General features: G+C 41.8%; 1 protein-coding gene across 1 annotated transcript in view; it reads right to left on the minus strand.

Annotated features, from left to right (window-relative positions):
• pkhd1l1.1 (PKHD1 like 1, tandem duplicate 1) overlaps positions 1-25,461 on the minus strand; it is a 45,174-nt gene that overhangs the window by 17,889 nt on the left and 1,824 nt on the right. The window contains exons 3-44 of the mRNA XM_030741169.1: positions 24,639-24,780; positions 24,214-24,316; positions 24,059-24,116; positions 23,885-23,978; positions 23,718-23,771; positions 23,510-23,583; positions 23,318-23,360; positions 23,081-23,151; positions 22,886-22,996; positions 21,349-21,441; positions 19,103-19,368; positions 18,923-19,014; positions 18,680-18,839; positions 17,759-17,894; positions 17,490-17,633; positions 17,231-17,385; positions 16,965-17,075; positions 16,615-16,764; positions 16,333-16,457; positions 16,053-16,216; positions 15,785-15,954; positions 14,760-14,892; positions 14,342-14,496; positions 13,117-13,239; positions 12,699-12,804; positions 12,378-12,485; positions 12,104-12,265; positions 11,878-11,999; positions 11,129-11,261; positions 9,882-10,074; positions 8,138-8,280; positions 7,826-7,930; positions 7,376-7,561; positions 6,194-6,367; positions 5,886-6,088; positions 4,182-5,154; positions 3,624-3,872; positions 2,979-3,128; positions 1,240-1,414; positions 726-882; positions 466-622; positions 41-250 (exon numbers count right to left, since the gene is read on the minus strand). Coding sequence (XP_030597029.1) covers positions 41-250; positions 466-622; positions 726-882; positions 1,240-1,414; positions 2,979-3,128; positions 3,624-3,872; positions 4,182-5,154; positions 5,886-6,088; positions 6,194-6,367; positions 7,376-7,561; positions 7,826-7,930; positions 8,138-8,280; positions 9,882-10,074; positions 11,129-11,261; positions 11,878-11,999; positions 12,104-12,265; positions 12,378-12,485; positions 12,699-12,804; positions 13,117-13,239; positions 14,342-14,496; positions 14,760-14,892; positions 15,785-15,954; positions 16,053-16,216; positions 16,333-16,457; positions 16,615-16,764; positions 16,965-17,075; positions 17,231-17,385; positions 17,490-17,633; positions 17,759-17,894; positions 18,680-18,839; positions 18,923-19,014; positions 19,103-19,368; positions 21,349-21,441; positions 22,886-22,996; positions 23,081-23,151; positions 23,318-23,360; positions 23,510-23,583; positions 23,718-23,771; positions 23,885-23,978; positions 24,059-24,116; positions 24,214-24,316; positions 24,639-24,780 — 6,633 coding nt within the window. The remainder of the gene's footprint in view (positions 1-40; positions 251-465; positions 623-725; positions 883-1,239; positions 1,415-2,978; positions 3,129-3,623; positions 3,873-4,181; positions 5,155-5,885; positions 6,089-6,193; positions 6,368-7,375; positions 7,562-7,825; positions 7,931-8,137; positions 8,281-9,881; positions 10,075-11,128; positions 11,262-11,877; positions 12,000-12,103; positions 12,266-12,377; positions 12,486-12,698; positions 12,805-13,116; positions 13,240-14,341; positions 14,497-14,759; positions 14,893-15,784; positions 15,955-16,052; positions 16,217-16,332; positions 16,458-16,614; positions 16,765-16,964; positions 17,076-17,230; positions 17,386-17,489; positions 17,634-17,758; positions 17,895-18,679; positions 18,840-18,922; positions 19,015-19,102; positions 19,369-21,348; positions 21,442-22,885; positions 22,997-23,080; positions 23,152-23,317; positions 23,361-23,509; positions 23,584-23,717; positions 23,772-23,884; positions 23,979-24,058; positions 24,117-24,213; positions 24,317-24,638; positions 24,781-25,461) is intronic.

Consider the following 25,461-nt stretch of genomic DNA (forward strand, 5'->3'; position numbering starts at 1 on the left):
ATACACGTGTGTGTATGAATATGATTTTGTGTGTTTGTACCATGGAGGTCCAACACGCCCTCTCTGATAGCCAGGGTCTTGGCTCCATAAACAGGAAGTTCAGGTGAGCGCAGGTGTCCGTGGAGCGTGATGATGGCCTTGTGCTGGAATGGCGCCCCCTCCTGTCCGATCTGGAGCAGACCGCCGTCGGTGATCAGGATATTTTCTGCCTGCAGCTCGATGTCCGCTTCATCGAACACCAGCGTCCCTCCTGAATGTTACAAGAGCTTGAATTTCTCTGGCAGCTCAATTTTCACATTTTTTATTTTAATATTTTATCATATTTACAATAAATGTTCAACATAAGAACTATTTATTAACCAGGAAACGAGAAAAACAACCCTGAAAACCTTAAAGAAGCTCTGCTGTATCATTACAAATACACAATGTGGGCATGTAAAAACGCATTAGCAGTAATTTTGGCACCTTGAATAAGCAGCATTTTGAGCACAGGTGTGCTGGTGTCCAGCAGGACGGTTTGGCCCTTAGTGATGACGGCAAAAGTGCCCTCCTCAGGTGGGGACAGACCTCCCCACGTGAACCTGGACGACCACACGTCAATGTAGAAGAAATCTGCGTTGTCCTAAAGAAAAACAACAACAACAAAAAAAACACCTGATCAAAAACGTGTATCAGGAAAATTAAAAGCAGACATTCAGAACTGCTTTGAAACTGATCAATCTCACCATTTTGGCGATGCCTCGATTCCCGATGCTCACTCTGACTTTGGTTTTCTGAGACTGCCTCTGAGCGTTGGTCACGCAGATGATGTGTGTGCTGTTAGTGGACTGCACGTCACACACCGACCCCGCGATCGTCACGTTGACTTCATTCACATCAGAGCTGCAGTGCAGGAGGGGGGAGCGAACATGAGGACGATTAATGAGGAATCAGGGGACACAGAGGATGTGGGCTCATTTTTAACTCTCTTTTTATTCTGGGACCTCCTCTGATCCTCTCTCTTTAAGGCTCCCTGCATGACTCCCCAACTTTTAGGGCTGGAGAACATCTGGAAGCCTACCGAGGGGCAGCACCTAGTGTTTTTGATTTGCTGAAGTGGGCTCAGCACAAAAGTATGGAGCTTATTGATAATGAACACTAACATAGTTCATTATGTGTCAAATACGCTTAATAAAAATGCAGCACTTGTAATCACCACGTGCCTAAAGTGAGTAAATGAAAACTTATTGTTATATGTACCTGAAACCAGAACCGGTGACTGTGAGCCGGGTGCCTCCTGCAGTGCTGCCTCTGCGCGGGGAAACCCCGCTGATCACTGGAGTCAGCTGAGATTTATAGGTGAAGCCGTTCGATATGTTGACCGCATCACGTGGGTTAATGACAGCAACAACGCAGCTGACATCTGACTGGGTGCCTACTCACACACACACACACACACACACACACACACACACACACACACACCCACACACACACACACACACACACACAGAAACAGACAAATCACACAACAACACAAAGACAGATGCTTTATCCTCCATCTCATCATCATCCATGTCAAATTATCTTCTTATCAGATGTGACCGTTTTCTGCCTGGTAACAAGGCGGACAGCATTCCTCAAAAGCGCAGCCTGTCTCCATGAGAGTCGTGAATTCAGCTGATATCATGAATCAGCCCAACAGTAGTGTGACAATGTAGCAGCCATGCTCTTTTTCACAAGCCACAACCTCAAATTTGTAACAATTTTAACAATCAAAAAGTATCCGAGTTACATTTTTGTGAAATTAGTTTTAGATCAGCGAACTCTTGTAAAAAAAAATCATATTAATTTAGTGTAATGTGTGGATGCTTGTAGTAAGAAAGCACATTGAGTGCTCATTCTGAGTAGAAAAGCTCTATTAAGCACCAGTCCCTTTACCATGTAGTCCATTTACACAGTCCTACAGACAGTGGCAACATCAAGGCACCCACAGGTCACCAGGGAAAAACGCGCACTCTCCGATCGTTTGCTGAGTGGATGCTGGAGATTCCTGTCTGTGACTGGGTGAAATCAGTTTCCAAGACCACACCAAAAACTTCCTGGTTATTACTCTTGTAATGGCCTGTTGTTTGTATGAACGACGCTGACTTGTATGCAAACACTTCCCAAATCCTTAAAAGTTGCGCCTGTAGAAACATGTCTGTCGCAGCGGCTCCATGGTGTAGTGGTTTACTCGCCTAACAAGTAGAAAAGCCCCGTTTTGATTCCAGGATGAGACAAACATGCAGAGCTGCCTGCTTTAGAGACCCCTCGTGAATAAGGGCGCAGCTGAAAACAGCTTTTACTATGAAAGCGAATAATCTCTGCTTCCAGTTTGCGTCCCATTTTTCAGGTTCTATTACTTCTTGCATGCAAACACGGGCAACAGGAGCAATCCGTTTTCTTTTTTTTTTTTTTGGTGCAGCCCCTTCTTTGAGACTAACTTCACCCAGAGGCATCCAGGAACCTTCAAGCAAAATCATTTTTCTCCAGCAGGCAGCCAGTCGCCTAATGTGTCCTCTTTCCAATGGAAATAAATATAATAGCAGTTTTTAACCCCTGTACATGCATGTAAGCCTTGTGGCATCTGAGGAAAAACACCACAAATCACTTGCTTTGCGAGACGTAACTACACGTTACACCATGAACAATGTTTGTGTTTCTAAACTCGGATCCTTCCACCTCTGGATGTTGGTGATTGACACAGTTTTGACAGATTTTTACAGGCATGGCTGAACTGAAAAAGACGGATTATAGAAAGCACCTAACCCCTGTAGAAATTATATCTAAGAGTATATTTGCAGTATGGCGCTCAGCAAATGCTAAAACAACAACTGATGATATTCTTGAGACGGAGATGATAATATCTGAGCACCCACTAACCGCCTGCAGTGCGGAGCGGCTTCCAAACAGAAAGCAGCATTCGTGACATCTGCTTTATTCTGAGCTGAACTCACCGTTGTTGAGTGGAGCCTGGCAGTACAGACTGGTGGATGTGGACGTTTCTCTGTGGACGTGGCACTCCCCCCCACAGATCAGCACAGTGGAGTTGAGTGGATCGAACCCAGAACCCCGCACGGACAGCAGAGCCCCCCCACCGAAACTACCTGCATGACAGATTAAAGGAAAACAACTCATTCATAAAAAACTGAGTTACAGGTTCAACCAAGTGAAGGAATTCAAGAAAAAGATGAAAGCTGCACAGTTTACTTCACTGTGAAGTATTTTAAGAGAACATGTTTGCAAGGTGAGGTTCTTTCATTGGATTCCCTTTTTATCAACAGCGTTGTCAAAATTATCAGCAAAAAATATTATTTTCTTTCCTTTTCATTTAATTAGCGCTGTACCCTGACCTGGATGGGACTTTATTCAGTTTATTTCATTGCTTTGTATTAGTATATAATATATATTATATACTTTAAAAGGAAACTTAGATCTTCTTCAAATTATGCAGCCTCAGTAAATATGGATTTATGCATCTACAGAGAGAAGATTTAAAAAAAAAATCAGGTTATTTATTGATTAGGCCCGTCTGGTTTTGTCTTCTCTCAATAAGCACGATTAAATCCATGAAGTGTAGCTGAATAGTGTTAATCTCTCACCCTCACTGGGCTGCACGCTGCTGAGCGTCAGTTCGTACGTGAACATGACTCCTGTCTCAGCGTAACCTTTGACCTGGTGCTGCAGCACGACTGGGTAGGTCCCCCCCGGGTTGTCTCCCGTGGTGCACTGCACCTGTGCGTCAGAGACCGTGGACACATTGCAGGGGACGCTGTTTATGGTGACAGTGACGAGCTGAGAGTCGTTTCCGAAGCCCGAACCAGTGAGGAAGACGACGGACCCGCTCGGCCCTGTGGGAAATACACGGAAGAGGTGAAGAGACAATTTACAAAGAATCAGAGACACGATATAAATGTGTTGCTTTACAGATGAATAATATGTAAATGAGACTGAACTAATCTCCAATTATCAGCATTTTTTTCCTTCATTCTTTATTTTACTTTTCATTTTAACTCATATTGAATCAACATATTGACAATGTCTCTTAAACAGACTGCAGAAATCATGTGTTTTTGTGCTTTAACAAAATAGTTTCTATATTGTGTTTATAGTTATTAACATGAAAACCATTGTGCCCTCCCGCCTGTCATAATAATTACCTGTGGTGGGGCTGATGGAGCTGATGGTAGGCGTGTGGGCTTTAGAGTAGGTGAAGTTGAGGGGAGGATACTGCACAGAGAACACCTGGATGTTGACGGTCACCAGGCCTTCACTGTTAGGAGGCGTCAGGCAGCTGAGACCACCTGGCGTCACCTCCTGAATCTTGCAGGGTTTCCTGCCGACGGTCACGCTTGTGTTCCCTGGAGCGAAGCCATTTCCTGTGAAGACGAGCAGCGTTCCTCCCGCCAGACTGCCCACGTTAGGGTTCATGGTGGCTTGTGCGGTGCTGCTCAGGGTGACCTGACCAGAAGCAAGGCCTTTGCTTCTCACAATCACTTTGACTGAGTGAACGCCAGCAGGCAAAGCGCTAACTCTTGCACTGATGCTGCCATCGGTCACCGCGGTTACTTCCAGCTGGGTCATGCTGGCAAAAACTGCCACATCGTTCGCGCTGCTGCCGAACCCTGAGCCAGAGATGGTCACAGTAGTGGCACTGTGAATGTTGTCGGGGGAAATGCTGGTGACTGTGGGAGTGACAGACGTGGAGTAGCTGAAGGAGCAGTTTGAGTGGCAGGTGCTTTGGATTCGGCCCACATAAAAGATGACATCGCCAGCGTGCGGCTGAGAGGGCGCAGTGTCACAGATGATCGAAGAGTAATTAACAGACTGGACGTCGCAGGGCGCGCTGGCTACAGTCACAAGTCCCTCGGAGAAACCAGAACCGCGGATGAGGAGTCTGGTGTGGCCGGTGGGGCTTCCAACAGGAGGCCAGACTGAGTCAACTACAGGTAAAACCACAAAGCGGCGGTCAAGCTCGTTGAGCACGGCGATGACGGCGCTGCCCAGGTTGTTGACTCTGACGGCCACAGGGAGAGCAAGAGCGACGGGAAGTTCACTGCCGGGGCTGAGCTGGCAGTTAATCTCAGACTGGGAGCTGTTGATCACCTGACAGGGCTGATCTCCCACCGTCACCTGCAGGACACAGTGTGGGTTACACCTCTAAACATGAACTGCACTGTACCAAGGCTAACAGAGCCCAGCTGTGGTTACAGATAAGACCAGAAGACTAAAAATTATTCTTCTTAACAGTGAAATCTAAAGATGTGTTTAGAACTACAAACATGGGTGCTTGGATGATTTTGAATTGTACCTTAATTTAAGGCCATGCATCCCCAAAGTCCCTGTGTGTGGACTTACGGGTATCCCTCCATAAACAGCATCTCTCATGTTCAGATCCACTTGAACTTATTTTAAGCTGCGTCTGGACTTCAAGTCCATTTCTACTATTTATCCATTATTTAAGGCTGAGTCTTAACTTTTCTGCTCAAACTGATTCAGATCAACAAATTCTTTAGTTAAATTGTATTTTTTTAAATAATACTTCTGTCTCTGGCTACCACAATGTCCCATGGGAGTCACAGCTTTAAGGTAACAGAATCAAACAGCCTCTCTAATGTTCCTGAAATGTTATTAAATAAAGGCTGAATGAGGCAAACAGGCCATTCAAACAGACAGCACCAATGCCTTTTACTGATCTATATTATATTTGCTGAATATACTCTCCAGCATCCTATCACAGTGCTGTGCAGCAGTGTTATAGTTTAACTTATAACATGGTCCTTTAAGAGGAAATATGCAGGAAAATTTGCTGACCAAAGAATGCATTTAAATTTAACAATGCAGTCCTAAAAGGCTCTGCTAACCTCATTAGCGCAGGCCACGTCGCTGAAGCCTTTGCCCTGGATCTGGATCACTTGGTGGTATGAGCCCTGGTTGGGAGAAATGGAGTAGATGATGGGAGTGGCGCAGGTGGAGGCACTGAAGGAGAGCGGACCAGTCTGAGTGGGCTGCTGGCACTGCGGGGAGGCGACGCACTGTGATGCCGCTCTGGAGATGCGACGTGAACCTGCAGGAAGACAGTTAAATCATTTCATCATCACCTTTTATTCTGACTCAGAGCTCAGCTGCATAAAGTTTCTGAGTCAGAGCATCTTAGCTGCTATTAACTGACCCCCAGCCGCATGTCTGGCCTCGATGCCCTTCACTGTGACAGAAACCACGCTGTTCTTTTCCTCTCGACTATTGACTTTCACGACTCCCTGCAGCAGCCTGAGGTTGGCGTTGTCTACGTATCCACTGCTGTAGTAATACACACCAGGCGTCGTGAAACGGTAGCTGAAAAACCCTGAGGGGCCGAGACAGATTGTAAAGACATCACATCAAGTCATGACACATTCTTGGACACGGTGTCCATGTTGAAAGGTGTAACAGAGCACATTCACTCATGCACAACACATGTAGCTTATCATGAAATCTCAATATACTCTAAGTAAACAGCAACGTTTGGTTTGGTGGTTAAATTCTTGTCATTCTCACAGACAGACGGTGAAATGTAGACATGACGAGGTTCAGTCAGCGTGGGGTTAAATATGTAAACTATTAAAATGAGAGTACAGAGGATTATGTCTGAATACTTAAAGGAAAACAAGAAGAAGGAACATGCAAACACAAAATCACACACTGAAATCTAAAACTGGTGGCACAGCAGAAGAATTTGAGGGGAAAACCTTTTCATAAATCTGTGCATATCTCACCAGAGACTTCTTTTTAAAACAGTTAAAGAAGTGTGGTGTGTCCAGGAGAGGCTTGTTGCAGTTTGCAGTTGGAGAGTATTCTTGCTTTTGCTATAACTGTCTGGTTTGGGAGCGTGACTGCTGAGGAGGAGAGGCAACTGAATATGGTGGTGAAGGACGCATCTAAAATGACTGGGTGTGAAATCCCAGCCATTGCTGACATTTATGCAAACAGGTTAGGGAAAAAGAGCCTGTCGATTGTTGAGGATCCTTCCCACCCAGCTAATTGTCTCGTTAATTTTTTCCCCTCATCAGCACTAAAACCACCAGATTTCGTAACAGTACCTATCCACAGGCTGTCCGACTTCTCAACAGCTTGGAAGTATTTTTATATAAGTCCTAATAACATGCTGTATATTGTTGATTTGTTGTGTGTGTTGTTTTATGACTTTTTATATGATCTTTTATTGTTTTACTTAGTATTTATTGTCTTATTTTATTGTACTGTATTGTGTTGTATGTTTTTAACAATGCGTGGGTCTTAAGTGAAACAAATTCCAATCAACTAGTTGAGATGTCAATAAATTATTGAACTGAACTGAACTGACTCCGTACTCTACCTTGAGCAGTCTTGGTTTCGCCGCTGCTGAAAGGTCCCCCTTCATAAGTGGTTCCACTCGGGCTGGAAACACTGAAGACCCGGTACCCGACTTTTTGGAAGGCCGGTGCCTCCCAACCCCACGTCACCTTATCGCCGACGAACACGGTGAGCGAGGCGGGACTCCACGCGTATCCTGGGCCGTAAGCTGGAAAACACAGACTTCAGTTAAAATTTGCACAAAGAAAGCCCACAGAGATGTAAGTGCCTGATACCTAACACAATGACAGTGTTCAAACTGGATTTGAGGCATTTCTTTGAGAAACGCTCGCGTTTAAGTTGCAGACAGACTGCAGGCGACAGCTTCCTCGCAGGTGGACGTTTTCTGTTACGTTAATGTTTCTGTTGTGCTCAGTTTCAGCCTCTCAGAGCTAGTTTGACAGCTGCACAAAGAACAGAGACATAAACCTACTGATATCAGAGCCCTGGTTGGTAACAATGTGAGTCTTCTCCTCTGACTGCACCACACAGCGCAGCTCCTTCTCTGAGGCAGCCGTCACTTCACAAGCAGTGTTTCCTGTCACAGCACAAACAAAAATCATGAATGAAGATTGATTCAGCCATGATATAACAGCTCTTTTAAATATTAGCAAGCAATTGCACCATCATGAACTTCCATTAGATCCTCCTGACATGTAAAATTGCTGAATAAAAAAAAGAAAAGGAAAATCAACTTGCTTGATTGGCAATGAGTGACAGATAAGACCGGGTCCATGTTGCTTACCAACAGACACAGTGTTGTCAGATATGTTGCTGCTGAAACCAGAGCCAGAAACGGTCAGCTCGGTTCCTCCCAGCAAAGAGCCGAACAACGGGGAGATGCCGGAGACTTCCAGGATATACTCAATGGTCATATTTACACCATTGCTAGAAGACAGAAAACAGACCCGCGCTGAAGCAAAGGGAATAATAACCGACTTATGCCAATTCATCTTAAACTATGTGACATCTGTTGTGATGAGAATTTAATTAATCTCAGACAGCTTTTATAAGAAGGAGAAACTGCACACAAAATGTGGGGAAAAAAAGCTTTAAAAAAACTTTATTCTGGGAAAATCCTGTGGTTTATGGTGAACACTGAAATTAAAGATGGTTTAGATTATGGTTCAGAATAAGTGCCTGAACACATTTCAAGATGGAAACATTTTCTTCAAGGACTTTTGAATTATTCTGCTGAATGAAAGTGCGTTCACTTCCTAAAACATCCGTATCTGGAAAACCTAAACTATCCTGGATCAAGAAATGCGTCATATCCTCTAGTATAAAAATACAGTTGGCTTATGTAACACCCTGCTATCTACAGAATAAATTGTGTATTAAAACTGGAAGAAATGACACTTTCCATGAATGAATGATCATGGTGGGAAATCAAAAACATAACACTACAAGAGATATTTGTTAGATAAAATCTTTCTCCACAATCTCACTAAAAGGCAGAGTTCTTGTTTTTGTGAATTAAGCCAAAGTACCACTCAAAGCTTCTTACTGGGAGAACTTGGAGTTGAGAGTTCAGAACGCAATAGCCGAGTTTTACATAAATTGTGAGCAATATGATCAGAAATTCCTCTTAAAAATTCCCATATCGATGTAATTACATTTTCAAATTAACCGCAAATCCCTTCTTGCTCTCTAATGAACCCAATCTCAGTTCCTATGATTTATTCTGGGGTCCCAGGGAGGGGCCTAACTGTAGCGTTGAGGACCGAGGACCCCACGTATTAAAACAAACTCCACCTCCAACAACAAAATGTGGTCTGCACATTGACACATCATCAACACTCTAATAATGCAATATACAAATTTAGAATCAGGTTTTTTTTCCCTGTAAAATCTTTTGTACTTTAGCACAACTTGGTATCTGTTCACTTGTAGTTTTTTTACGTTGTAGTTTTAGTACATTTACATTAGTGAAACATCATCGAGAAAAAATAAATTATATTGCCTTGTGTAAGTATCTATATTATATGACTCATTTAGATGTGTTAACTGTAATTCATTATTATCAGGCTGTCCTAAAAGCTCCCTGAAAAGCCTTCAGCTGATCTCTCTTCCACAGTGTGTCTTTTGTCCTGTGTGTCTCTCCCCCCCCTCAGCAGATGACCCCCCCCTCCCTGAGCCTGGTTCTGCTGGAGGTTTCTTCTTGTTAAAGGGAGTTTTTCCTTCCCACTGTCACCAAGTGCTGCTCATAGGGGGTCATTTTGACTGTTGGGTTTTCTCTGTATTATTGTAGGGTCTTTACCCACAATACAAAGCGCCTTGAAGCGACTGTTTGTTGGGATTTGGCGTTTTATATAAATAAAATTTTATTGAACTGAATCAACAGATGTTTAAATCTAACCCTCACAGAACACATGACATGTGAGAAAACAATTCAGAACACTATCAGCAGTCTTTCATTTTTGTACATGAAAGATGAACTTGTGATAGTATTTCCAAATCACTCAGCGCATCTTTGACAGGAGCTGTACCTCGTCTCAGGATAGCCATTGTTCCCAACCTGCACGTCCACCTCGTGCGTGCCGGGCGGCAGCACGGGGAGAAGACAGGTGATGTTTGTTGCCGTCCAAAGCACAATGACGCATTCATTCCTTCCTACGAGCACGATGCTGTCATTGTCTTGCTGCCCGAGCTTTGAACCCTGGATGGTGAGAACTCGGTGTCCTACACAAACGAGGAAAAACAATTATGCCAGTTCATCTTTTTAGAACAGCAGCCTCTATCATTAAAGTGCCAAGATGATTGGCTCTTGTGACCTTGTTAATTCTCATTTTTCTTTTTTAAAACAAGGATACCACGGGTTATTCTGCAGATTAACAGAAATTCTCTCACTGTCAATTCTTCCTATCATTTACTGTAATTACACAAAAAGCTTTCCTAGCCCCCGAGCCTAGATTCTCGAAGTTTATCAAGCTTAAAAGGTTTAAACTGGGTGAACCTGCAAATCAGCAATTCAAGAATGTAATAAATGGGGTTTCTATACACTTTCAGCCACAGTAAAGCCCAGACAGAGCAAACAGCACACACAGAAATGATGCTACATTGCACATTGTGTTCAAGGAAGCATTTCATGTGATCTAACCTGTTCTGTGGGACACTTACTGACAAAAACACAAAAGCCTTCAACATTTTCTGGCTGCACTCACAAAACTAACTGAATCATGACAAATGTACCGTGCCTACATGCGGTTTACTTTGTGAGAGAAATATGACACAGACAATGTTGACAGGCTTGAAACATAATGAAGAAACACTGGATACTTTTCTGTTTCACGCACAAACAGGAAGCAGACAACAGACTGTGCTGCACGTAGCAGACAGGTAGGATCGAAAGTAACCTTTAAAGGACAAAACCCACCTTCATCCACATGAAACTCATTAATATTCATATAATTCAAACAAGATTATTAGATGCATAAACACCATCCATCCATATCTTGCACAGGTTGCCAGCCTGTTGCAGGGCTTACACAGAGAGACATACAACCATTCACACTCACATTCACACCCATGGCCAATTTATAATCACCAATTAACCTAACCCCACTAACTGTGGGAGGAAATCGGCGTACCCGGAGAAAACTCCACACAGAAAGGCCCGGGCCAAGGTGGATTCAAACGCAGACCATCTAGCTGCGAGGCAGCAGCGCTAACAACCACAATTAAAAAAAAAAAAACATTTAGTGTTAATGGCATAAAAACATGAGCCTGGATTTACCGATCACAGTGGTAGTCAGGGGACTGAGGCCTGAGATCTGTGGGGTGAGGTTGTTATCGTAGGTGAAAGAGCCGCTGGCCGTCTGACTCATGTTTCCCAGCATCACTGTGACGGTCTGAGATCCTGCAGCTCCCTGAAATAAGTATTTTCATTAAAAGTAGGTGAATTTTTCAGAGCTAAGGAGAAATAAAAAGCATGTTATGTGTATTTTACTATCAAAAGACTGTACAACTGTAACTCTGTAACTTCTGAAATAAACTACAGTTTACATTAAAATGTTTGCGGCCAGACTTTATCTGATATGACCAGCAGCCTGGTGGGGAGTAAACTTAATCTAATTTCACATTTCACTGTGTTTTTCAGTATGTACCATGCTGCCAGCATTAAAGTTACTACTACTCTGCAAAAATTAGCATAGATCAGCCATGCAAAATGTAATTTTAAATTGTTTTAATATGAAAATTTAAGAATAAGTTAATGTTAAAGTACAATAAATACTCCAGTGTAGTTAGAAATGCATCATGGGAATCCCCCAGCAGCCTAGGCCTAAAGCAGCATATCTAAGGAGTGTTACTCCAATTATTATTGGACATGTCCTAGTCCTGTTTTTTCGCTTTACTGCTGGTGTGTAATAAACAAGAATTCTAAATGTATAGTTAGTACAGAGCGCACGGTGCTACAGCTTTTATTTGCATGCTAATGCAGGTAAACAGCATCTATAAAAATGACTTGGCAGCTTGAGGACTTACTGCTGGCGTCCTGCATTTCAGCTCAGTGTCCGTTGAATCAATCACTGCGCACTCTGCACTGCCAACAGCAACTGTGGTGTTCCAGCTGAAGCCGAAGCCTTTCACTGTCAGCAGGGTGCCTCCTGAAGAAGAAATAAAATGATAACTGTTAAAACTCTCTATTAAAATGACAGCTCACTTTAAAAACTCCATGGGTTTCATGGTTCCCAAAGACCAGAGAACGTACCTGCAACGCTTCCAGACAGCGGGGAGAAAGAAGACACGATGAGCTGGTAGGTGAAGAGGAAGTTGCCGCCTAAATAGCGCGAATCACCCAGAGAGGGGAAGTTGACTGACACTGGATAGGTGCCGGCACTGGCGCTGCCAAGCGTGCACACCAGAGTGGAGGCTGAAATATAATGAACATGGTATGGTTAGTCTCCTGGAGACCAACAGCATCTGGGTTATCTTAACAACCACCTATAGAAAACTGTTCACTTGTGAAAAATCATTTTATTCACCTGTGGCTGCTTTAATGTGGCACCTGGCAGGTCCCACCATGATGGAAGCATTTTCACTGCTGAAGCCAGTCCCAGTGATGGTCAAGAGAGTCCCCACACCATCAGAACCTGAAACGTTACATACTGAATTATGCTGCGTTTAACATACAGTATTTTTTGAACGGTTGTACTTGCTGTGCAGCACACAATATCTGCTGTGTCTAAATGTGTTGTATAAATAAACTGTCCATACAGGGAAACCTGCTGAAACTAAATTCTAATGAAAAAATCTCATAACAAAGTAACAAACAGTAACTTGGTAATCATCAATAAACTGAACACCTTGAGACGGGCTGATTCCTGTCACAACCGGAGTTTTCTCCTCTGACCATTTAAAGCCACAGTCGCCAGAACACTTTGAGGGAATGCCATTGATGTGAACCTCCACCTGCGAGCAGTTACGACAGTACAGATATTATTATACGGGTCAAAGGGCTCCGGCTCAGGGTCAGAGTTCGCTGCATTTAACCTTTGTGGTCTATCGTTGCCTTGTCACACTGTGAGGTAAACAGGTGCCATGACAGTAAAATCATTAAAGACTGCAGTCAATCACTGCAGTACAGACGGTACAGTACACTGCAGACAAAATAAAACCTGCTCTACAGGATGCATGTTAAGCAAACACATTAAGGGATTAGCTGTGACTATAGCAGGCATTCACACACAGACCATGTTGCGGCTTTCTGATTCACAGTTGTACCTGCGGTTTGTTTTCCCACACTCGGAAAAAGTCTCCGGTCAGGCTTCGAATCAGCAGCCCACCCTTTTGTTTCTCCTTGGCCCCAACGGTCACGTTTTCCCCGACAACTAACGAGTAATTGACCTGTAACGAGCAAAAATCACAATCAGGACTCAAAACAACAAGAAGCAGCCAAAAAGGAAAAAGAAAAGAAAAAGCCACCGTTGCTGTTTGTCGCACTGTGACGCTGTGTTGCCATTTCTTACTTTTCTTACTTTTTTAAGGCTATTTTGCTAAACTCATTTAAATATGTTTCTACATATATAAAATGCTGTATCACATAATTAGATTTAATTATTTAGGAGACACTGTGGAGGCCTGAAAGTGTCAAAATCAAAAAGTCATATCAGTGAGCGCACCAAAAATATACTAATTAAATAAACTAATTATTTATTTATAAACTGTGACATAAATTAATATATTAATATAATTAATATTTCTGTTTGTTTCTGAACAAATTCCGTTGTATGTATAATGACAATAAAGTTCTATTCTATTCTATTCTATCTGTATTTGCTCAACATTTTAACATTCATTAATTGTTCTCATATTACCTCCACACTTAGCTAATTTATTTTATTTTTATTTATTTTCCTGTTGCATTTTCCACCCATTAATTTTTCAAATCTTATTTATTTATATATTTTATTTTTATTTTTTTATGTAAATGAGCAGACAGTAATTCAGTGTTATGGGGGCAACACGGTGGGGCAGTGGTTAGCACTGCTGCCTCACAGTTAGAATACAATCCGGAAGGCCTGGGTTCGATTCCACCTTGGCCCAGGTCTCTCCCTCTCTCTGTGTGGAGTTTACATGTTCTCCCTGTGCTTGCGTGGGTTTCCTCCCACATGCACTTACTGGGGTTAGGTTAATTGGCTACTCTAAATTGTGAATGTGAGTGTGAAAGGTTTGTGTTAGCCCTGTGACAGGCTTGCGACCTGTTCAGGGTGTACCCTGCCTCTCGCCCTATGACAGCTGGGATAGGCTCTGGATGGATGTTATTAATGTACTCATTTATTCATCCGTGATTTTGGCATTTCTGGTGCTTCACAGAGCGCTGCTTTTTTTTTCCCATCAAATGTGCATATAGCCGCTGACTGAAATTTACAGTTTTATTAGCAAAAGGATAAAAGACCAAACAAAAAATAAAAGAACATGAATACATTAATAACAGGTGGAGTCAGACCTGGATCAGAGGCTGGTCTCCTGATTTGGTGAGCCACTTGACCCTCCACACGGGTTGCCTGCAGGTTCCAACCTTTCCCACGCTGACCTGGCCCATCCCTGCGATTCCCTCCAGGGCATACTTCAGGTCCTCCTCACTGATGTCCACAGACAAACCTGAAAACAAGCACTTGTAATGTAAATCATCTGAGAACTTCAGAGACTCGGAGATCACATTATAGAGCTAACTCTGAGTCACTTTTACACCATCTTTCTTTGTCTTGTAAACTTTTAAATGAGCTTTTGTGCACCGTGTACTTAATGTCAACCTGTCGTATCTACAACAAGGGTATACGAGTAGCTGAGAAGTCAGTAATTAGTCATAGGTCACAGGGAATTTAACCTCTCTGTAGAACACGGTGCATGTTTGTTGTCACTACCTTCAGCTCGACCGCCGTAAATCTCTGCATCGAAAGTGCCGTTCAGAGGAGGCGAGGCTCTGTGAGGGCGAGTGATGGTAACTGTGGCTGCTCCCTCTGTAAACTCAGCCATGTCCTCGCTGCTGTTGGACATCTTAGAAAGACAGAGGAGAAAAAAATTTGAAACATACATTTATGAGTTTTCTTGGTTGGAAAACGTGTGATCTGCATCCAAGGCCTTTTTCATTTGTCGCATTAACACAAAATGGATCAACGTGCAATGATCAGAGAACCTGCAAAAGAACCTCGGTCGGCATTTTAAATGTTTATGAAGGTACAATAAGAAAAAGGACTGGTACAAATACCTCATACCAAATCTTAACCACGGTGTGCCTGCGGGCTACTGAACATTCCTACTGTGTTTATGAGTCGTATCGCTGAGGAACACCGATCTCTGGTTCCAAAACAACTGTTACTAACACAAATTCTGAAACTTATACGCACTCAACTCTTCTTACACTTATTTTTGGCTGTTTTATTGAGACAATCCATTTCATGGTAACACAACAGCGTGAGAACACAGTCTTAACTTGTAGCCCCAGGCCTTTATTTATCTGTACTGAGCTGACTGGGAAAGCCCCTTCTTCTCTCATTTAATTTGAGTAACTCAACACTCTTTATTTTCAACAAGAAGTTAGGATTTTAACAACCTTTGTACAACCTTTCAGGCAAAGGACAAAACTGTGGCAACAGATTGTTGGTGACCAATCGCATCTTAGCTTGCCTTGTTTGGATGCAGGTAAACAGCCTGAGTGGGATAGCATGTGCACCAGGATGCATGACAATAATTTAGCTTAGCTCTATTTAATTCATGTCCTTTTCTGAACAATAACAGTCAGAAATGGTCGTTCATGCCTTGATACCTGTACAGGTAGTTACCACTTGCTTACTTAAGCTGCCATGCTAATTTGCCAAAATTGAACAGACATTAGACTGATGGTTTCCAACAGTCTAATGTAGTCTACACATATAAATGAATGACTTACCTGCAGAAAGCCAACGGTTAACAGTGGGAAATCAAATGCACAGCCTACAGGTGTGGCTTTGATGTCATAGCTGATCTGTGAAGCAGATGGCTCACGTCTGCTGACGGAGATCAACTCGAAGGACCGACCAGAGCCCTCAAAAGGAGGGGGCCTCCTCTTGTTAGGAACAGCTGTGAGAAACAATACAGTCCACATAGAATACAGTTCGCACAACCAAACAACAGCAGGCTTTAATATAACAAAAACAGAAGTACTCTCAGCTCTGTACCATTTTCATCGATTGCGGTGCTCGTCCTTCCAATGCGAACAGCATCAACATAGAAGTCTTCACCTGAAGCATCCCTGTAGAGGTAAAACTCCAGGAGAGTGTACCTACTCCCAATGTACTGTGTCTGCAGGGAGGTCTGCAGGTTCATGCATTTGTAACTCCACCTGTGAAGAAGACATCTTACTCACACACACTGCAGTCTTGCTGGGAAACATCGATGTGTACTCAGTGTGTCTGCACAAATCGGAGAAATCAGAAACACTTTTTGGGTTTTACTGACGTGGAGCCCTTGTTGAAGACAGTGTTGATCTTTGCTGTCACTGTTTGGGTTTGACCTTTGCTGTCCTGGTAGGTGAACTTCATTCCAGCTTCATCTTTCAGCATTCCCTTATATGCAAAGCAAAGCTGGAAGAAAAATAAAAAGAATATTTTTTTTTATTTTATATTTTTGTGTGTGTGTGTATTGTAACTTTAATCATTAATATAATATTTATTAATAATATAAACGCTTTGCCAGCTGTCCAATACCATCAGCGCTAAATAACTAAATGGGAAGACTTACTGTTGGGTGTTTGTCCAATGACACTGGTCCATAGGTGTATCCGGACTCGGTGGTGTAGCTGTCTTTGAAAAGGATCTCAGCGTTCTTCAGCGACCAGCGGCCACAGAACCCAGAGCGATCCACAGGCGTTCCCTCATTTGCAACATTGAACTGATGAATGGAAAAAAAGCAAGAAACTGAGAATCCACAATCAAATTCTCTAAAGATACCGAGAGGAAAATACTTCTGAAAAGCAGCACATTTTTTTATAGTGTATAACACATTTGAACATGCAAATCCCTCTCACAGTATTTCCTTCATTTTCACAGATTTTTCTCCTGTTTCAGCAGTATTCCTCGGTCCACACTGACCTGTGAATTGTCGTTTTCAAAGTCTTTGAAGTACTTCACATCTGCGCCCTCAGAGGTCAGGATCTCCTTCGGACACTCTGCTCTCATCATGTCCTCCAGAGCCGACTGAACCTGCTCACAGTCACACAAGCTGAATGTCAGACATCGCGTCTGTTTGCAAAACTGTAAAAATTAGTGATTATTTTCCATAACAATTTTAATCCCAATCAAACTGAGAAAACTGAGCTCAATATGAGACGGTCGCTGGACTCTTTCACAGCACAGACCTCAGATTCAGTTGCGTTGAAGGCGATGGGCTTTGTGGGGATTCCTTCCCAGAGCAGAGTGAAGGTTTTCATGTTGCTTCTCCCCTTGTTAATCTCAGTAACAGTGATGTTGGTGTCTGAGCCAAAAACCTCAAAGTGAAGCAGGTTGAAGTCACCTTAAAGGACGAAACACAAACTTAACATCTGACACAAAAGTCTGCTGCAAACACAAAGTTCCTGTTTTTGCTTGTAATTATTATGCAGCTGCCTCATCTGTCACCTCTGTCAGAGTTGAACGTGACCGTGTACTGAGACCCATCGCCGGTTTGTTGTTTGGTGACCGTCACCGTGTCGGGTCTGATGGACCACAGGCTGTTCAAGGCTGCCTCTACCTCCACTGCTGAAGCGCTGACTGGGATCGGTCCTAAAAGAGGCCAAGACAAAGCAACAACATTGTGTAATCTGGTTCCAGCAAATTAAACCAGCATATGCAAAGTTTTTCTTTTGTGGCATCCAAATTCACTTTGGGCTGCGATATTTGAACATTACCAGTCTGAGCGTGTCCATAGCCCAGGCTGAAGAAGGTGCTCCTACAAAGCAGATCAGAACAGCTGCTGCTGACAGTTATGTTCTGGACCTCCTTGACTCCAGCCACACTGGCAGGCCACAGGCCAAAGGTAACCACCTGGTAATCAGTGAAAATGTGCAGAAATTAGGTGTAAAAGCACGAAAAACGTACATATTAACACCCACCATCCATCCATTTGTTTTCTTGCACTTATCCAATGCAGGGTCACAGGTGTTCCCATGCACATTGAAATGTTTGGTATACCACTTTTATTTTTTGCAGGGCAAATATGAACCATTGGTTAGCATAAAAAAGTCGTGGTGCTCTATTTAATGCACAAATGTGTAGTCAGTGACTGTTTCCCTTCTTTCTAGGTTTTATTTCTAAGCTGACTAAACAAACACGGTACTGAGGTCATCTAACCTGGTCAGGAAAAATGTCCAACTGTCATTTTTAGAGGATTTTCAGATATTTTTTGAATGTGCCATAAATTCACATAAATTCATTTCTGCCACTAGAGGTCTTTCAATCAAAACAATACCAAAGCATATAGTTTGATAATGTTTTGAAGTCGTGTGGGGACATCTGTGCAGCTGTATTCACCACTCCATGAGTATGTATTAGTCCGAGGAAGAAATCAATTTTGTTTATCATGTTTAACTGCATATTCATCATTTAAATAAAACAGGCAGCCTACAGAGGGGCTTCCATTAGATAATTATTGATATATCAAGAACACAGCATACAAACATTGGCACTCATAACTTTACAGCATGACAAACACTGTTGTAACGTAATATCTTTAGCTCTGTGGCTGTCATGACTAAAAGGTGTGTGACACCTGTGACAGGTGGAGAGGAAAAACACAACAAAAGCATCAGGAAGGCCACGGCGTTCTCTACCTGCTCCTCATCAAACACGTTGTATCTGGCAACAATGTCCTGAACTTCATTGACAGCATCGTCGGCCTGGTTTTCTGTGAAGGGACTCTCCCCGAGGAACAACGCAAAGTTGAAGCCAGCTTCAACGCCATATTCTTGCTGCAGAATTTCCAGGTAGTATCTAAAACAAAGAAATTATTAATAGTACATCTGTAAAAGCTGTGGTGTACTTTGGGTGAATGAGCTGCATGCTGCCGGGCTTACGGTTTTCCTTTCTCCAAGGCGAGTACTTTTGACTTTTGTGACTCCAGTCGTGTGTAGTCATAGACAAAATATGGCTGGTATGCAACTTTAACCTGAAGTAAATTAAAAAGGAAATTATTTCTCAGGAGCTAAAAGAGCGCCTTACTGTATTTTGGGGGAAAATAAGAGCCCTCAGCACACCTTGTGTTCTGGGCGGCTGGAGTTGCTGAGGTAGAGATCACACCGGTCATCACAGTTGAAGTAGATTGTGTAGTTTCCGGTGGCTGGAGGCACAAAGAAGCCCGTTACTCGTGTGGTGAAGGTGTCAAATTCTCTGGGAAAGGTGTAGGGCATGGAGTCGATCCACTGTGACCAGTAGCCGGTCGTGTTCTTGTTGTAGCTCCAAATGTTACTGAGAGAACTGGGCCTCGAGTTGTTCCACACCTCCATTTTTAAACCTCTTCCCCCTGCACGTAAAAAGAATAAATAAGATCAGAAATGACAGGAAATGAAGAAATTATGAGATGAATAAATTAAATGTTTTTGTAACATTCAGCAGTTACAGCTGCACAAGTAGAAGAGGATGGATGGATGGACATTAATTAACAAAAGAATCTACATTAAAAAAACAATCAATAACAATTATCAGCACAATGACAAATGACTCGAGACACAATTTTAAATGTTTTAATGTTATTCAGGCTGTCCCTAACCTATTATATTATTACTGGGCATGTCATGCTAGGCTAATATCAGGGCGGTTACACTCTTTTTCACACCAATCTGAACCGCAAACAGACAGTTGGTGTTGTGAGCCTCCAGTGGGGGTTAGAAACAACAAGTTGCTGCTCATAACACTAAAAGTTTGGTGTAATATTATGAGTCACACTGGGAGAGGGAAATATTCAAGTGCAATGCAGCGCTTATTAAAAATAGAGCCTTAATTTGATAACTGCTCTCACAAAAAAATAAAACTTTTTTTTGGTTTGTTTGAAGAAGGTGGTTTTATGTCTTTCAGACCAAAACAAGTTAAGTACAATATTTTACAGAAGGATTTCTTTGGGGTTTTTTTGTACAATCATCACTTATTTTCCCAGATGACCAGCCAATCTTAAACCCCCGCAGAAAGTTTCCTTCTTAAATTTAACGAGGGTCCCGACCAAAAAAATAAATCTATTTGATTTTTATGAGCAACTAATGATGGTAAATCTTCTCACAACTGAAAGGTCCAAAACTGATTGGGAAAAAGATTTGGGGGTCTACTCACTAACAAAAAAAGATTTGCAACAGACTCACAGGGAGAACCGATACAGAATCCTTCACAGGCTACAACGTACCCCGCAGTTCATTCATAATTAGATGCCTTTTATAAGATATGGCAACCCCTTTTGGACTATCTGCCTCAGGACTTAAACGATATACTTTACAAAAGAGGGTCACATTTTATTTTTAAATATAACCAATGTTAAGTCTACTGTATTTCTGTATGTTCTGTGCTGGACTGTTCTGTTCTTTTTTTTTTTTTTTTTTTTTAATTGGGTTATAATTATGTAATTAGTAAATGTTCAATAAAATACATTTGAAAAAAACAAACAAGATTTTTGTCTTTAGATTGTGACACTTGTGTACGTTTACACTGAGGTAAAACTAATCTGGCTGCAGTTTTTAATGTGTTTTTCAGAAATTTCATGTGGCTCTTGTTCTTAAGATGTTAAGAAGAGAAAGTGGAGAAAATTAAAACTCACATAATTTAAACCCAGCTATATATACTTCGAAGACCTGTAACCATTAAATATACAACAAATATTATTAAAAAAGTATGAGATTCTAAACGGTGGCTGATCTGTTTTTCCTTAAAATAAAGAAAAAAGCTCACTTAAATAATTTGTGCAGAGGGCAAAGGTTTCATTACAGCGCAATGTTCCACACACAAATAAATATGCTTGATAAACATGCTGCCATGAAATACTATTTTTTTACTGATAAAGTGACACGAATACAAAGAATGAACCTGCGTTAGTTCTTGGTCCTCTTTGGCTTCAAGAAGCAGAGATTTAAGTGATTGTGTTTCGATAGAAACAGCAGTAGAAATTAAAAAGTATTAAAAGCTTCGCGGATGTTTTTCCCATTCATGCACTGTACGAACGTTCGTGACTGAGAACCTTCGCGTGATGCATGATTAAAAATGCGTGTTTTGGTCACATCAGTTAAGATGATCTCGTTCCAGCAGCAGCACTTCAAAGTCCGAGTCTTGATGGATGATGACAACCGCGGAGATAAAATCTCCAAGGCAGCAGATTTGTTGTCAGATAATTTAAATTCTTCCACTGTTCAAGTTGTCATTAGATTCGCGTGTGTTACTCAGATAATTACACAGTACTGTATGACAGCAGCACAATGGATTAAAACAAGTGACAGAGACAATGGAGGCGCCGACATGTTCTCACCTGGGTAGACTGCCGTGGTCTCGTTCATCTGGTATTCTGCAGTCTTGCATGTGATTTGGTTAGCTGCGACACTCTGGATTTCACAAGGGAGGCCTGTGGAGAAATGCCAAAAGCCAGTGGCTGAAAGTACATCTCAGCCCACACGTACAAAATGGCTGCATATTCATAATTTAGACATATTTTCAACCACTCGAAAGTGGAAGAAAGCACAAGTACTGCATGTGAGTACATTAATGAGGCATTATCACAGAGGTAAATATCAACCTTTTCCTCCCCTGCATTCACGTGACAGCTGCAGTTCCTCTGATGAGTTTCTAAGCTCATATTCAACATATGAAATTCTTCTTAAAAACCTCCAAACTGCAGCTGAAACTGTAAAAGTCTACTTTAATGTGTGTGTGTTGTTACTTTCAGTTGTTTCAATATATTTTTTTTACTTCGTTCTGTGAAGCATTTTGTAACTTTATTAAGAAAAGTGCAATATATATCATGTTTATTATCACTGTCGGAGTCAATTATTCTACATAAAAGCTGGTTGAAGTTTTGATAAGCCAAGTTTGTATTTCTATTAATATTAGTTTTCCCGTTACCTCGTAGACAACATCCATTTTAGAGGCATTTTTTTGCAGCTTCAGAAATATTCATTTGTAATATTTTCAAACTGGTAATGTTTTGCAGCTACCATTTTAATTCCTAACTTTGTATTCAGCATCCTTCATTTCCATCTACCTTTGTTTCCACTGCAGCTGTAACGTGTCGCTTTCCTTTGCATGGAATCACTAACGTTCCTCTTGTGTTTCTGAGGGTCCCAAATCTAAAAGCATTCCTGAATCCTGATCTGTAATGTGTCCTAAACCAGAATGTGTCTTTTTTTTCCCTTTATGGTACGTACTGCGATGGCTTTAAGGGCATCTAGAACTTCAAATATTCCAAGTAAATGCTTACAAAATAAGTGTGATGTTTTCTAACAGTAAAGGAAAACTGGAAAACTAATTATTGTCTGCATTAAACTTTCCAGTCTGTAACTGGTAATTTTTGTGTACCATCACTTGTAAAAGCCAACCACCTGAAATCGGTTCATTATTGTCTCAGTACCTTTATGGAGACAAATGCGTTTAAACAGTAATTCCATGTCTGTTGTTTTCAGTTTTTACAGTTACAGTTAAAATGCCACTTCTTTTATTGTCACATATGTATCATAACTGAGAGTCAGCAGCATGCTACAGGACTCATGAAATCCTTAGAAAAAGCAGAAAAGCAGCATATTTGTCATGGCGTGCTGCCTCTCTGTGCTGTGACAGGTTATTTCCTCCGCTGCGTGACAAGTCTTATTGTTTTTGAGGTATGCACGCACGCTGCTGCATTAGCGAGGATTATCACCTTTGCATGACGTGCAGTTTGAACAATGCGTAGAGTTTTGTTTAGTGGAAACGCATTCGTCATTCACATGTTCACGCTCAACACTTTGTGCCGAAAACAACTTTGCAGAAGTCGTCACGGCCGCTGCCGGTTAGTGTTTTTATGGCTCTCTGATTACCTCCAACGAGAACGCGCGCTGGTTGGTCAGTTTCATCAAAAAAACGTCCCTGAACCGTCAGCAGAGTTCCACCCATGACGCTGCCCTCTGATGGAAAGACCCCTGTCACCTCTAAGAAAAAGACAAAAACATTTCACCACACTGGGAACTAATACTGATTATAAAAACTATAAAAATATCTGGTGACTAACGTACCTGCAAAGGTCTGAAACATGGAGAGCTTGCCCGAAGCTGAAACCCTGAAGAGCTTCTTCGCTGCCTGACTCCTAAAGATTGTAAAGAAAAAAAGGAATGGTGAAATAAAATTGGGTTTTTTTTTTAGGTAATTTATCATAAAGAAGTCAAACAGTAAAATCCATCCAGAAGTTACACTGTTCCCAAACCACAAATCCTACGTTAAGTATGAAAAAAATTAGAGTTGAAGTGTTTTACCTTCCAAAATCTGCATCGAGGATGTAACTCAGGTTCTGATGACCTGTTGGATGCATAACATATTAATAAAAGGCCATTTGATAAGATAAGATAAGATAGTGTTTATTTGTCACGTGCACAGTTATACACAGTACAATGCACAGTGAAATGTATTTAGGAGCTGTAATATCAGTGTGGACAAAACCAGCCTACCAACATACGTCCCCGTCATTTTGCAGCTCATGTGTCCCCACTGAGAAGTTTCAGAATCCAGCTGCAGGTTATACCTCAAGATATATTTGACAGACTTAATATTGTGGCAAAATGAAATAACTTAGTCTTTTCTTTACGTGACTGCAGCGCTCTGCATCTACAAAACATGTTTCTGTCTATGCAGAAAGCATGTATGCAAAAAACTTACAGTTCATCTGAGTTGGGTTTAAGCAGCTCACACGGCATTCCTCCCATGTAGGCTCTACAAAATGGGTATAAGGTATAAACTACTTCCATTTTATGAAATTGCTTGTTACCGCTTTTGTATGGCTTATTTACAGTAATAAATATCACGTTATTTAAAAATAATGTTACCTCAGGAATCTGGCATTAATGCCATTTGAGCTCACGTCTGTGTTGCTTCCATACACGTCAGAGAAGATCCGTCCATACACGCTCACCAGTGTGCCTGCAGTGTTAGTGAAGCGGGTTTAACATCGAGTTCCAAATGGACGCAGTAAAAATCACTGCATGCTGTACTGACTGTACCTGGAGGACCGCTGACTGGACTCAGAGAGTCTATAGTAGGCGTGCGATACCAAACAGTCTGAGAAGAGTTACAGCAAAGATGAAAAAACAAACACCAAAACAAATCTGAAAAGTCTTAAATCAGAGAAACTGTGTTGCATTTGCCTCAGACTTACTATAAAGCTGCAGTACCAACTAACGCTGTTGCACAATCTGCTGTCAGGAATGGGGACACTATCCACACTGACGTGGACCACATAAGTATCATACGGCATGGATCTGTGGCAGACAAAATAATCATCTCAGATGGCAAAAACATGCAGGAAGCAGCTTTTAAAAGGTGATGTTGTCATCGTGAAAAATATACTAATTGCTTATCTCCTAAAATCAAAACATTTCTGTACAATAATAAGTAACCATACAGTACTCATTAGTAAATATAATTCAATGATATTTTATATACTAAAGCACCAATTCACAACAACAGTGGCCTCGTGGCGCCATAGCACGTTAATAACCAGACTCCTAACTAATCAAACTGTCAGTATTATTATGACTCGTACTACAGAGTACTGCAGTTCTGCAGCGGGTTTGTCAGTACCTGGTGTAACACATGATCTGGCTGCTGTGCGTGGAGTCTTTCTCCACATCACAGGGGACTGACAGGGTGTTTGACACCAGGGTCACACTGTTCCCAAACGCGTCTCCAGGATTCAGCTGGAACTGCTGCTCCTGGGCAAAACCTGGGAGCGGACAAAAGAGGGTAAAATAATCATAATTCTTTTTGAGGATTTGCGTCACATCGTTTAGCAGCATCCTACCAGGCAAACAGGTCAACAGATCAACAGGCGCTGGATTCGGATTTTCGAGACAAGCGAAGCACTAAGATGCAATCACAGGTGCATCAATATGACTTCTTCAGCTGCATCTTTTAGCTAAAGAATAACTTGTAATTTACTTTTATGCCACAATCCGCCATAAACTGAATAACAAATTAAGATATTACCACAGTTGCTCTTAAAGTTACTTCTAAACCTCCAAGTTCATCTCTGTCACTTAAGAGAACTATTGCATTCTTTTAATAATATGGTAAAAGATGCAAGGGCAGCATATTTTGCAAATCTAATCCATAACAGCCGAGGGAATCCTAAGGTTTTATTTGACACAATCAGCAATATTGTCACATCTGTTTCTCTTGTTTTAACTGTTCATTCAAATGAAGAGTGTGAAAATTTTCTTCGTTAATAAGATCCACCATATTAGATCTAACATCAGCCCCCTCCCTTTAGCCCCAACCCCCCACCCCCACCCCACCCCTAAACCAGCCATCAGTTTTAAGCTGATAAGCCGATATCTCTTAACGCTCTCACTAGTTTAGTTGATAAAATGAAGTTAGCCTCCTGTCCACTTGACATTTTACCAGC

The sequence above is a fragment of the Archocentrus centrarchus genome, chromosome 11 (assembly GCF_007364275.1).
Source record: "Archocentrus centrarchus isolate MPI-CPG fArcCen1 chromosome 11, fArcCen1, whole genome shotgun sequence".
Classification (NCBI taxonomy): Eukaryota; Metazoa; Chordata; class Actinopteri; order Cichliformes; family Cichlidae; genus Archocentrus; species Archocentrus centrarchus.